Raw genomic sequence first — 14,725 nt, forward strand, 5'->3', positions numbered from 1 at the left:
TCAACAGCTTATTATGTACTGGGTGCTTTGTGTCTATAAACACTGTCAGTGTGTCACCAGTCCTGTTCAATATCACCCAGGTATTATTAGCTTACATATTGAAAAATGCCAGCCTGTGTGGACCACAGTGAATACCAGCATTGTTCCTAGTCCTCACAAGTGTGTCGATGTTAGCCACAGCTGAACAGTACGGGAAAGTTCAGGGAACAATCACATAAATATATTCGAACCTGTGGATCTTTATCTGACCTCCAAAGGGAGATAACTAGGTCCTCATAATTTGCACTAAAACTAAATTCAATTCTATCTGAAATGGGAAATGCATTCAGAATATTCCTCATGTGTAAAATTAATATTTTTGTGAACATTTGTTCTGAGTCCCTTGCATCTAATCAAACGGTTGGACCTTAAATGGATCTGTTGTTCCTTTTTGGAAATTTGGTACAAAACTTGTCCAACATTGTGTTATCATAACTCTGTGCCAAGATAACTGCCATCCCTGCAAAATACTCCAAGCAATGGTAAAGCTGGATACAACCTGCAAACATTTTCTTAAGAACTCTGCAAAGTGAAGATTTTTAGAAAAACTCCATAAGTGAAACTACACTTTGAACAGAGGATATGGTTTCAATATTTGCTTGCTAAAGGACATCTTTAATGACACCATGTAATACTTGATGTGTAAAATATTTTGAAAAATTAAAGCTATATTTTGACTCTCTGACTTCAGGGCAACTGTGTGTGATCAGTGTTCCAACCCCCTCTGATTGCTCTCTAGTAGACTGATCCAGTTCAGCCTTTGATCTGAGCTCTGTGGAACATACCCATTCACGCTTTGGGGTAGACATCTTAAAGCCATTCTTCACATCTGAAATGATAAAAAAATGTTTATTCAGACATAACTTATTTATGCATACAGAAAAATAATGAGTGAGTGAAATTTAATTTTACACTGCTTTTAGCAATATTCCAACAATATCACAGCAGGTATACAAAAACAGAATAACTGATGTTCTAGAGTATAGATCCCCATATCAAAAACAGGAAAAATAATAAAAATCCAAAGCATAAAATCCACCATAGTAACAGGAAACATTTTCACCCTTAAAAACCTGTGGAACTTTTGAGAATATATCCCCACCAACATATGCTTGTCATAAGAGGTAATTAAATGGACTGGATGGTCACCAGCTGAATGATGCTCATAGTGTTAGTCACTGGATTGTCTGGTTCAGACTCAAATATTTCCTCACTGCTGTCCTTGCTGAATGTGTTTTTAAATCACGAAACCAACCAACAAACAAGTATCTCTACATTATATGGAGTTAGTCTGTCTCACATTATATCCATGTAAACATTAATCAATTCTCCCTGCCTCTGGATGGAGCAATATATATTAGAGAGCCTTTGTCTCAATTAATCCATACAAGGCTAATGTCTTTGAGATAGTGAGAAATTTCCACAGAATGTGGACTAATAAAATATCAGCAACAGGCCTGTGGGAATGTTTCTCAGGAGCAGAGGCCCAAACATACATTCATGTCAATTGTCTCAGTCACCAAACCATATTATTTTCCATTCTGCCCGGGCCTTCTGTAATGTAAAAACTCCTAAACAAAACAAGTCCCCCGGTTAAGAATCTCCCAGCTCACTGGATCTCCTTTTTTAGTTCAAATAGGGTATGTGTTTCTATCAAAAGATATATTTTAGAATATATCAATTGTCTTATCTATGACTCCAGCATTTTCTCTGCTGCATTATAAAAGTACAAGAGTATTAATGTTATTAAAAAAATAATCCACCTGGCCGAAAACGCGGATCGTGGTTCCTAAAGGTTTAAACAAATACCCTGGATGTATGGGGACATTTCATAGTGAGCCGCATGGGTTGATAAAAATCCTGTCTAAATATCTTGATAAAAAATAATCCGTGGCCAAAACATGGATCATGTTCATAATGATTAAAATAGAAATATCTGAAATGAATGATAAGGCTAAAAGTACTCCATGCAACGAGTTCATGTTAAACTAAAAGCTATTTGCAATGCCTCATGTTCAGTAATGATCAAAATAGAAATATCTGAAATGAATGATTAGGGCTAAAAGTAATTCCATGCCACAAGTTCATGTTAAACTAAAGCTATTTGCAATGCTGACACGTTAAATATAAAACCCAATCGCCCCATGATTTTCGTGGTTATCATAACTGAGCGTGCAGCAGGCTCACAGGTGTCTGTTTCTAGACCGAGTGGTCTGGATGACGGTATGACAGCATCAGAGACTGGTGCAGACTGTTGCCAGGAGTTGGAGATGTGTCACACCAGTCACATCACCACTGTGTTGACACATCATCCCCTCCTTACAGCTGACAGGTATGACCTTCACCTCTGACCTCCACAAGGTTGCAGTGACCCAGCCCTGTAATTTTTGCTGAGTTTGCAGATGAACAGCACCAGCTGACTTATAATTGTGATTGAAGAGATACAGTCAATTAAACACTGCAGCTTCATATACAATATAAAACTTGTTTCTCCGTTAAAGAAATAATAATAAATTAATTTTCGGAAATACGTGCACAAACACACAATATAAACTCATTAGCACAATGCTGTAATATGACACGCAGATTAGAGGCAATGTACAAGCATGCATATAAAACAGCCGCGGTAGCGACAAGTGTATAACTGGAAGCACAGTTTTCCCTATCATCTGAATTATAACCATTTCATAGATTTATTTCCTCTTTATGGTTTTAAATATAAAATACTACAACTCTGGTCACTTTGTTTACACATGGACCTAAAATTGCTTAGGGCAGTGTTTCAAACTAGCAGTAACCTGGGATTTAGAATGAAATTAGGTTCCTACAAACCTGTAGCCTCATTGTAAGACTGACTGACTGACTGAGTATGGTTTTACGCCTTTTAGCAATATTCCAGCAATATCACGGCAGGGGACAACCAGAAATGGGCTTCACATTGTGCCCATGTGGGATTTGAACCCGGTCTGCGTGACGAGCCAACGCTTTTAACCATTGAGGTTATTTACGCCCACTCATTGTAAGACCGCCTGGTGTAGTGGGAAGAGCGATCCGCCTGAGAGCCGAAGGTCGCGGAGTTCGATCCCCACCGCGCCATACCAAAAAAGACGCTAAAATATGGTACTTGTTGGTCTCTGCCTGGCGCTCGCATTAATTGGTACAACAAGGACTGGTCGGCTTCGGAGTCAGTATAATGTGTGTCTGATGGGGTATTCATGCTTCACTCTGCGGCGGTATCCCAGTGCGGGCTAGCACTATAAAACCAGCTTACGTCTGGGGCTAGTACAAGCAGCCGCACATATACATATACACACGCATGCATCGTGTCGTCACATGAGCCAAATATTCTCAAGCACGACGTTAAACCACTTCACTCCTCACCTCACCCTCACTCATTGCAAGAGGCACATTAGGTGACCGGAAACACCAACATGGGTGATTGTGAAATGAGTAAGGAGTTTAGTTTTCAAGTCGCGACGCTAACAACATTCCAGCTGTATGGCGCGGTTTGTAACAATCGAGTCTGGACCAGACAATCCAGTGATCAACAGCATGAGCATCGATCTACACACCGGGATGCGGCGACATGTGTCAACTTGTCAGCCACGTTCGACCACCCGTTCCTGTTAGTCGCCTCTCTTACGCCAAGCATAGGTTACTGAAGACCAAATCTAACCCGGATCTTCAACGGGTACATCAATAAAACCAAACTCAGTGCCTGTAATATCCATCACTGGATTCCACATGCTAAATTTGATTACTTGCATTCCTCTGTCATGCAGGTGGAGGTGAGGTGAAATTGGGTTTTACATCGTGACTCTGAGAATATTTTGCTCATATGACGGCCGCATGCGCAGTGTGTATGTGTATGTGTGGCTGCTTGTACTAGCCCAGACTTAAGCTGGTTTTATAGTGCTAGCCCACTGAGATACCATGCCGCAGTGAAGCATGAATACCCCACTCCAGACACATTATACTGACTCGAAGCCGACCAGTCCTTGTTGTACCCATTAATGCCGAGCGCCAGGCAGGGACCAACAAGTACCATATTTTAATGTCTTCTGGTATGACGCGTCGATAGGATGAGAATGACCTTTCGCTCTCGGCTGACGCTTCTAACCACTACACCACGGAGGCAGTCAGCCATGCAGGTGGAATGGAATATTGTTGACAGTAGCATAAAAACATCATCCCAGCAATTACATTATAGATTTCCATATGAAATGCCTGTTTGTATTTTCTTGTGCATATCACAGTAAACTGGGGTGGTGGGGGCAGCCTAGTGGTTAAAAGCGCTTGCTTGTCACTCAGAAGACCCAGGTGCGATATCCCACATGGGTACACTGTGTGAAGCCCATTTCTGTATTAGAAACAGTGTTTTAAAACAACATAACTTAGTCATGGTGGAATGGAGATTAATTTATTCTGTTCTAAATTTTCAAGACGGTCCATCATGGCTAAATCTTAAATTTTTAATCGAAAGTCACCAAATGTTACCCATAATCCAAATTTAATCTGACTGTGATGCACAAATGGAACACATTAAAAGTACCAGCCAGATGATATTCCTTGTCAGAAACCTGACTCCATTGGTTAAAATATACTTCATTACTGCCTGGCAACATTTTGGCCACCTATATATCAGACGCACCAACATGTCATTGTTTCTGTGAGATATGTGTTTTGTTGGTGTGTATTTTTTCGCTTTAACACACAATAACGTTCCAGTTATTTGTGTCCGGATTTTGTTGATGTGGCAGGATTATTATTGTAAATCATTACAGCAGTATTATCACCATGCAAATGGTGCAAATGTACAAAGATATTTCTGTACAGCTATGAATGATTATATGAATACCTGTGCAAGAATTTAAAAAAAAAAAAAAAAAAATCTTTCAGCAGATCTCCCAGTAGAAAAAAAATAAAAATAATATAAATAAACAAATTTGTGTCCAAGATGGAAATGATCAAGCTACAAGCAGATCTCCCAGTAGAAAATAAATAAATAATAATATAAATAAACAAATTTGTGTCCAAGATGGAAATGATCAAGCTACAAGCAGATCTCCCAGTAGAAAATAAATAAATAATAATATAAATAAACAAATTTGTGTCCAAGATGGAAATGATCAAGCTACAAGCAGATCTCTAGTAGAAAATGATAAATAATAATATAAATAAATGAAATTTGATCAAAGATGGAAATGATCGAAGTACAAGCAGTAAAATAAACAAATTTGTGTCCGAAGGATGGAAATGATCAGAAAATGACAAGCACAGCGAATTAACACAAAAAGCACACCAGCGTTTACTTATTAAACGCTTTGATCATCTGTCAGGTCTTGTAAATATCCAATTCGTAACTCAAAATAAGTCATAGAACAGGTGATTCTCCCAACTTACTAAAGTTAATCTGGCTTGGAAGGTTAACTGTAGCTATGGAAATGAATCGTGTTCTTTAACTTCTGTTTAAATGCTATATGTCCATGGGCTGGTAAAAGGACAGACCAGTTCCTGACATGACTCTTAAGCTTGATCACTGAACCAGTGGTTCTATATAGACCCTCACAGGCGCGGATACAGCTTTTTGAGAAAGGGGGGTGCACACTATTGAGAAAAGGAGGGGTGCACACTTCATTTTCACCCGAGTTTCAATGGTCATTTAACAAACCTTCAGCACAAAAGGGGGGGTTCGCACCCTGCACCCCTCCTCTGGATCCGCCTATGCCTCACTGGTTTTATAAGTGTGACTTCTGCAGTCATCTGTAATATGTACATAGTCCAACATATACCGGTATGTATGCTGGCTCATCCAACATTAATGTGACTGCAAGTCATGAAATGTTTTTACACAATCACCATTCATTCTTTTCAACCCCCTTCCCCAGAAAAAAAAAGAAAAAAAAAAGAAAAAAAGAGAAGAAGCTGTATCTATTACCCAAGAGGGGGTTTCATTAAGACAGATTTGCAGATCTTGTATCACAGAAGGACTGGGGAAGTATGTTTATACTGTGGATGTGCCATTAGTCATGTTAGACCCTACACTTAGTGCAATATCAGATTTAAATATCTTAAAAGAATATATCTCTATTTGATATGCAATGTCTTGATTTCAGTGCTGGCCTGTGGCAATGTTTCAAGGGGTCAGTAGAATGTGGGGCAACTCACGACACCCAGGATCACAAAGCCATAAATCAATGGACTAAAATAGTACATGTAAGTTCACCTGATTTCTTATAGTAAAACTGTGACCAAATTAATAAAATGTGAATGTAATACCAGGGTTAGTCTGTCTCACAGTCCCTGGACCACATTATATTCCCAACTGCCTAGCCTTCCTTCAATGCTAAAGCCCTAAATAGAAACTCTATTTACTCTAGATTCTTGAATTTCCTCAGGTTCTTGAATTTTACCAGCTCATAGGGCTCGATTTAAGAGATGTTAACCTACTTTTCAATTCAAATGGCCAAATTCCAGTTGCATATTTGTTACTATGCACACAACCTTAATCAGTGATATGTATTCAGGGACTAAGCATTAGTCTTCTATTATACATGCATGCCACCAGCCAAAGCTATTCAAAAGTTTAGAAGAAAAATGGACTGGCATACACTAGCACATGATCCCTGTTTACAGTTTATTGTTGATTTATTTCTCAACAATTCCACTCTGCATCCTTGTGCAAGATAGACTCATAGCTAGGTTGTATTTTGTAATATTGGGTTGCACCAGTGCAAGTAACAAAGCTCTAAATTAAGCACTGATATATGTATTCAGGGACTAAGCAATAGTCTTCTATTATACATGCATGCATGTGCGTGTGACCGTGTGTGTCCATTCATCAATCTCTCCATCCATCCACCCACCCACCCACTTACCCATCCATCCATCTACTCACCCACCCACCAATCCATCCATCCATGCATCCAGAACCAACCCACCCACCCATGTTTAATGCTGCACTCAGTAATATTCAAGCTGTATCATGTTCGTCCCTGAATAAACTTTTCTGGACCAGACAATCCAGTATTTGAGATCAAGAGCTGAATATTTACCCGATGGGGATACGATTAAAGACATCAACCAAATCAGTAAGCCGTAGCTGATTTTCAGACACAACTAGTTTCAATTCGGGGACTCACAGGTAAAAGGGCCATTATACACAAATACATCAATTCACTTGTACATCAAATAATAGTTTCATTTATAATATTCAGATTGCTCACAGGGTTGAAACAGAGGACAGTGCTGATCAGGCCAGTGAACAATATCATACAATATACAATGAATACCCCTTCAGAAATATCATTGCTAATCAGAACCCAGCAATGCCTGGATTAAAGCATTCTGTTTCAAGCATGACATACCTATCAAGGAGACTTGATTAATGGAAATGAATTAGATCAACCTGAGTGGACATAAATTACTGTCAAATACATGAACCAGATAACATCACTGTACAACTTTCTGCTTGTAGTCATGTATAGGATTTGTGAAATTAAAAATACGAAATGTTAATGTGCAGCGTATTATTCAACTAGTGAAATTACTCTATTGGAGAATATTCATTAGCAGACAGAAATAAACTCATTAATAACTTAATATTATCCTATAATTATTGTTTAATAACAGTGAAGCGAAGAGAAAATTGCTTTCCAAATGATGCGGAGCCTCGCAGGTAAGGACAGGTGATGTATATCTAGATAAGCATTCGGTTGCAGAAGTAATTGTTGTTTTTAACTTGCATATAGTCGTTACAGGCTATAACATAAGTGAGCTGCTGAATGTAAACGATGTTAGCATGGTTGAGTGAATGTTGTTTTTAACAATGCTACTATGGTTGTACCTCACAACCTGTGTTCAGCTTCACCACACGCCTGTGTTAAGTTATATCACAAACCTGTGTCTAGCTGTATCACACACCTGTGTTTAGCTATATCACACATCAGTGTCCAGCTGTATCACACACCTGTGTCTAGCTGTATCACACACCTGTGTCTAGCTACATACCAAAGCCCCACACCTGTGTCCAGCTGTATCAGCACAACCTGTGTTTGGCTGTATCACACCTGTGTCTAGCTGTATCACACACCTGTGTATATCTGTATCACACACCTATGTATAGCTGTATCGAACACCTGTGTCTAGCTGTATCACACACCTGTGTCTAGCTGTATCCCACACCTGTGTTTAGCTGTATCACACACCTGTGTCTAGTTGTATCACACACCTGTGCATAGCTACATAAGACATCAGTGTCCAGCTGTATCACACACCTGTGTCCAGCTGTATCACACACCTGTGTCTAGCTGTATCACACAGAGCTACATAAGACATCAGTGTCCAGCTGTATCACACACCAGTGTCATCACAGCTGTATCACACACACCTGTGGTGTCTGTATCAACACACCTGTGTCTAGATTTATCACATACCTGTGTCTAGCTGTATCACACACCTGTGTCCAGCTGTATCACACACCTGTGTATAGGTGTATCACACACCTGTGTATAGCTACATAAGACACCAGTGTTGAGCTGTATCACACACCTGTGTCCAGCTGTATCACACACCTGTGTCTAGCTGTATCACACACCTGTGTATTCCTACACAAGACACCTGTGTCTAGATTTATCACACACGTGTTAAGTTATATCACAAACCTGTGTCTAGATTTATCACATACCTGTGTATAGCTGTATCACACACCTGTGTGCAGCTGTATCTGTCACGATGTATCACACACCAGTGTATTGCTACATAAGACACCTGTGTCTAGCTGTATCACACACCTGTGTCTAGATTTATCACACACCTGTGTTAAGTTATATCACAAACCTGTGTCTAGATGTATCACACACCAGTGTCTAACTGAATCACACACCTGTGTATAGCTGTATCACACACCTGTGTAAAGCTGTATCACACACCAGTGTATTGCTACATAAGACACCTGTGTCTAGCTGTATCACACATCTGTCTAGATTTACCACACCTGTGTCTAGATTTATCACACACCTGTGTTAAGTTATATCACACACCTTTGTCTTGCTGTATCACACACCTGTGTCTAGCTGTATCACACACCAGTGTCTATCTGTATCACACACCTGTGTATAGCTACATAAGACATCAGTGTCCAGCTGTATCACACACCTGTGTCTGGCTGTATCACACACCTGTGTATAGCTGTATCACACACCTGTGTATAGCTGTATCACACACCTATGTATAGCTGTATTGAACACCAGTGTCTAGCTGTATCACACACCTGTGTCCAGCCGTATCCCACACCTGTGTATAGCTGTATCACACACCAGAGTATAGTTGTATCACACACCTGTGCATAGCTACATAAGACATCAGTGTCCAGCTGTATCACACACCTGTGTATAGCTACATAAGACACCAGTGTCTAGCTGTATCACACACCTGTGTCTAGCTGTATCACACACCTGTGTCTAGCTGTAACACACACCAGTGTCTAGCTGTATCACACACCTGTGTATAGCTACATAAGACACCTGTGTATAGCTGTATCGCACACCAGTGTATAGCTACATAAGACACCTGTGTATAGCTGTATCGCACACCAGTGTATAGCTACATAAGACACCAGTGTCTAGCTGCATCAGACACCTGTGTACAGGTGTATCACACACCTGTGTCAAGCTGTATCACACACCAGTGTATAGCTACATAAGACACCAGTGTCCAGCTGTATCACACACCTGTGTATAGCTGTATCACACACCTGTGTCTAGCTGTATCACACACCTGTGTCTAGCTGTATCACACACCTGTGTATAGCTACATAAGACACCAGTGTCCAGCTGTATCACACACCTGTGTCTAGCTGTATCACACACCAGTGTCTAGCTGTATCACACACCAGTGTATTGCTACATAAGACACCTGTGTCTAGCTGTATCACACACCTGTGTCTAGATTTATCACACACCTGTGTTAAGTTATACACACCTGTGTCTAGATTTATCACACACCTGTGTATAGCTGTATCACAAACACCTGTGTCTAGCTGTATCACACACCTGTGTATAGCTGTATCACACACCTGTGTATAGCTACATAAGACACCAGGGTCCAGCCAGTATCACCAGCTGTGTCAGCTGTATCACACACCTGTGTATAGCTACATAAGACACCAGTGGCAGCTGTATCACACACCTGTGTATAGCTGTATCACACACCAGTGTCCAGCTGTATCACACACCTGTGTCCAGCTGTATCACACACCTGTGTCTAGCTACATAAGACACCAGTGTCCAGCTGTATCACACACCTGTGTCTAGCTGTATCACACACCTGTGTCTAGCTGTAACACACACCAGTGTCTAGCTGTATCACACACACCTGTGTATTGCTACATAAGACACCTGTGTATAGCTGTATCGCACACCAGTGTATAGCTACATAAGACACCTGTGTATAGCTGTATGGCACACCAGTGTATAGCTACATAAGACACCTGTGTATAGCTGTATCACACACCAGTTTCTAGCTACATAAGACACCAGTGTCTAGCTGCATCAGACACCTGTGTACAGGTGTATCACACACCTGTGTCAAGCTGTATCACACACCAGTGTATAGCTACATAAGACACCAGTGTCAAGCTGTATCACACACCTGTGTATAGCTGTATCACACACCTGTGTATAGCTGTATCACACACCTGTGTCTAGCTGTATCACACACCTGTGTATAGCTACATAAGACACCAGTGTCCAGCTGTATCACACACCTGTCTAGCTGTATCACACACCAGTGTATTGCTACATAAGACACCTGTGTCTAGCTGTATCACACACCTGTGTCTAGATTTATCACACACCTGTGTTAAGTTATATCACAAACCTGTGTCTAGATTTATCACACACCTGTGTATAGCTGTATCACAAACCTGTGTCTAGCTGTATCACACACCTGTGTATAGCTGTATCACACACCTGTGTATAGCTACATAAGACACCAGGGTCCAGCTGTATCACACGCCTGTGTCCAGCTGTATCACACACCTGTGTATAGCTACATAAGACACCAGTGGCTAGCTGTATCACACACCTGTGTATAGCTGTATCACACACCAGTGTCCAGCTGTATCACACACTTGTGTCTAGCTGTATCACACACCTGTGTCTAGCTACATAAGACACCAGTGTCCAGCTGTATCACACACCTGTGTCTAGCTGTATCACACACCTGTGTCTAGCTGTAACACACACCAGTGTCTAGCTGTATCACACACCTGTGTATAGCTACATAAGACACCTGTGTATAGCTGTATCGCACACCAGTGTATAGCTACATAAGACACCTGTGTATAGCTGTATGGCACACCAGTGTATAGCTACATAAGACACCTGTGTATAGCTGTATCACACACCAGTGTATAGCTACATAAGACACCAGTGTCTAGCTGCATCACACACCTGTGTACAGGTGTATCACACACCTGTGTCTAGCTGTATCACACACCAGTGTATAGCTACATAAGACACCAGTGTCCAGCTGTATCACACACCTGTGTCTAGCTGTATCACACACCAGTGTCTATCTGTATCACACACCTGTGTATAGCTACATAAGACACCAGTGTCCAGCTGTATCACACACCTGTGTCTGGCTGTATCACACACCTGTGTATAGCTGTATCACACACCTGTGTATAGCTGTATCACACACCTATGTATAGCTGTATTGAACACCAGTGTCTAGCTGTATCACACACCTGTGTCCAGCTGTATCACACACCTGTGTATAGCTGTATCACACACCAGAGTATAGTTGTATCACACACCTGTGCATAGCTACATAAGACATCAGTGTCCAGCTGTATCACACACCTGTGTATAGCTACATAAGACACCAGTGTCTAGCTGTATCACACACCTGTGTCTAGCTGTATCACACACCTGTGTATAGCTACATAAGACACCAGTGTCCAGCTGTATCACACACCTGTGTCTAGCTGTATCACACACCTGTCTAGCTGTATCACACACCAGTGTATTGCTACATAAGACACCTGTGTCTACCTGTATCACACACCTGTGTCTAGATTTATCACACACCTGTGTTAAGTTATATCACACACCTGTGTCTAGATTTATCACACACCTGTGTATAGCTGTATCACACACCTGTGTCTAGCTGTATCACACACCAGTGTATAGCTGTATCACACACCTGTGTATAGCTACATAAGACACCAGGGTCCAGCTGTATCACACGCCTGTGTCCAGCTGTATCACACACCTGTGTATAGCTACATAAGACACCAGTGGCTAGCTGTATCACACACCTGTGTATAGCTGTATCACACACCAGTGTCCAGCTGTATCACACACCTGTGTCTAGCTGTATCACACACCTGTGTATAGCTACATAAGACACCAGTGTCTAGCTGTATCACACACCTGTGTCTAGCTGTATCACACACCTGTGTCTAGCTGTAACACACACCAGTGTCTAGCTGTATCACACACCTGTGCATTGCTACATAAGACACCTGTGTATAGGTGTATCGCACACCAGTGTATAGCTACATAAGACACCTGTGTATAGCTGTATCGCACACCAGTGTATAGCTACATAAGACACCAGTGTCTAGCTGCATCAGACACCTGTGTACAGGTGTATCACACACCTGTGTCTAGCTGTATCACACACCAGTGTATAGCTACATAAGACACCAGTGTATAGCTGTATCACACACCTGTGTATAGCTGTATCACACACCTGTGTATAGCTGTATCACACACCTGTGTCTAGCTGTATCACACACCTGTGTATAGCTGTATCACACACCTGTGTATAGCTACATAAGACACCAGTGTCCAGCTGTATCACACACCAGTGTATTGCTACATAAGACACCTGTGTCTAGCTGTATCACACACCTGTGTCTAGATTTATCACACACCTGTGTTAAGTTATATCAGAAACCTGTGTCTAGATTGATCACACACCTGTGTATAGCTGTATCACACACCTGTGTCTAGCTGTATCACACACCAGTGTATAGCTGTATCACACACCTGTGTATAGCTACATAAGACACCAGTGTCCAGCTGTAGCACACGCCTGTGTCTAGCTGTATCACACACCTGTGTATAGCTACATAAGACACCAGTGTCCAGCTGTATCACACACCTGTGTATAGCTACATAAGACACCAGTGTCCAGCTGTATCACACACCTGTGTATAGCTACATAAGACACCAGTGTCCAGCTGTATCACACACCTGTGTATAGCTACATAAGACACCTGTGTATAGCTGTATCACACACCTGTGTATAGCTGTATCACACACCTGTGTATAGCTGTATCACACACCTGTGTATAGCTACATAAGACACCTGTGTCCAGCTGTATCACACACCTGTGTCTAGCTGTATCACACACCTGTGTATAGCTGTATCACACCTGTGTATAGCTCACATAAGACACCAGTGTCTAGCTGTATCACACACCTGTGTATAGCTGTATCACACACCTGTGTCTAGCTGTATCACACACCAGTGTCTAGCTGTATCACACACCTGTGTCTAGTTGTATCACACACCTGTGTCTAGCTGTATCACACACCTGTGTATAGCTACATAAGACACCAGTGGCTAGCTGTATCACACACCTGTGTCTAGCTGTATCACACACCAGTGTCCAGCTGTATCACACACCTGTGTCCAGCTGTATCACACACCTGTGTCTAGCTGTATCACACACCTGTGTATAGCTACATAAGACACCTGTGTAGCTGTATCACACACCTGTGTCTAGCTGTATCACACACCTGTGTCTAGCTGTATCACACACCTGTGTCTAGCTGTATCACACACCTGTGTCTAGCTGTATCACACACCAGTGTCTAGCTGTATCACACACCTGTGTATAGCTACATAAGACACCTGTGTATAGCTGTATCACACACCAGTGTATAGCTACATAAGACACCTGTGTCTAGCTGTATCACACACCTGTGTATAGCTGTATCACACACCAGTGTATAGCTACATAAGACACCTGTGTCTAGCTGTAACACACACATACCAGTAATAACTTGCCTTCTTTAATGAACAAAACTGAGTCTCACTACCCTGAATAACTGAGTGTTTTAATCATTTACAACTGTATTGTTTCAATTACCATGAGAATATAGAGTGTCCTTGCTCCATATGGAATACACTGGAAGAAGGTTATCCAGTGCTCATTGTTGTCAGTGTGTAACATACTCTGCTATTCAGAGATCTATCTATATGTCCTCCTAGTCAATATTTCCTACAGGCGTGAGTAAGGAGCTGTAGAATGATGTGTTCACTTCATTCACATAATGATGGGTATAAAAATTAGTTTCAAACCTTAGATACATTTTTCTCTCCTGGTTTGGGTTTTGTTTGCCTGTCACAAACAGTTAGAGATTAAATTACTTTAACAGGTGTGTTGAAGGATTGTGCTTTTTACTTGTTTCATCAAACTTGGACATCTTAACAACAATAACATGCAGGCTTAATCGTTTGATGTCGGGCATCGTTCAAAGCTCTGAATATCAACAATATCACTGTACCCTTGCCGAGAGTATTTTTCACACTTGTAAGAAGCAATTTTATTGGATAAAAATTGGTTTCTAATGACGCTTTTTCACCACAGTCTGCTATAAGGGTC

At 41.3% G+C, this 14,725-nt stretch overlaps 1 protein-coding gene across 1 annotated transcript in view; it reads right to left on the minus strand.

Moving 5' to 3' along the window:
- Window positions 1–286: 286 nt before the first annotated feature.
- The window catches only part of LOC124290649 (epithelial cell-transforming sequence 2 oncogene-like), a 61,471-nt gene continuing 47,032 nt past the window's right edge, over window positions 287–14,725 (minus strand). Inside the window, 1 exon segment of the mRNA XM_046727436.1 lies at window positions 287–868. Coding sequence (XP_046583392.1) covers window positions 642–868 — 227 coding nt within the window. The 3' untranslated portion in view covers window positions 287–641.

This window comes from Haliotis rubra, unplaced genomic scaffold, assembly GCF_003918875.1.
Source record: "Haliotis rubra isolate DU_JTF1 unplaced genomic scaffold, ASM391887v1 Scf47, whole genome shotgun sequence".
NCBI lineage: Eukaryota > Metazoa > Mollusca > Gastropoda > Lepetellida > Haliotidae > Haliotis > Haliotis rubra.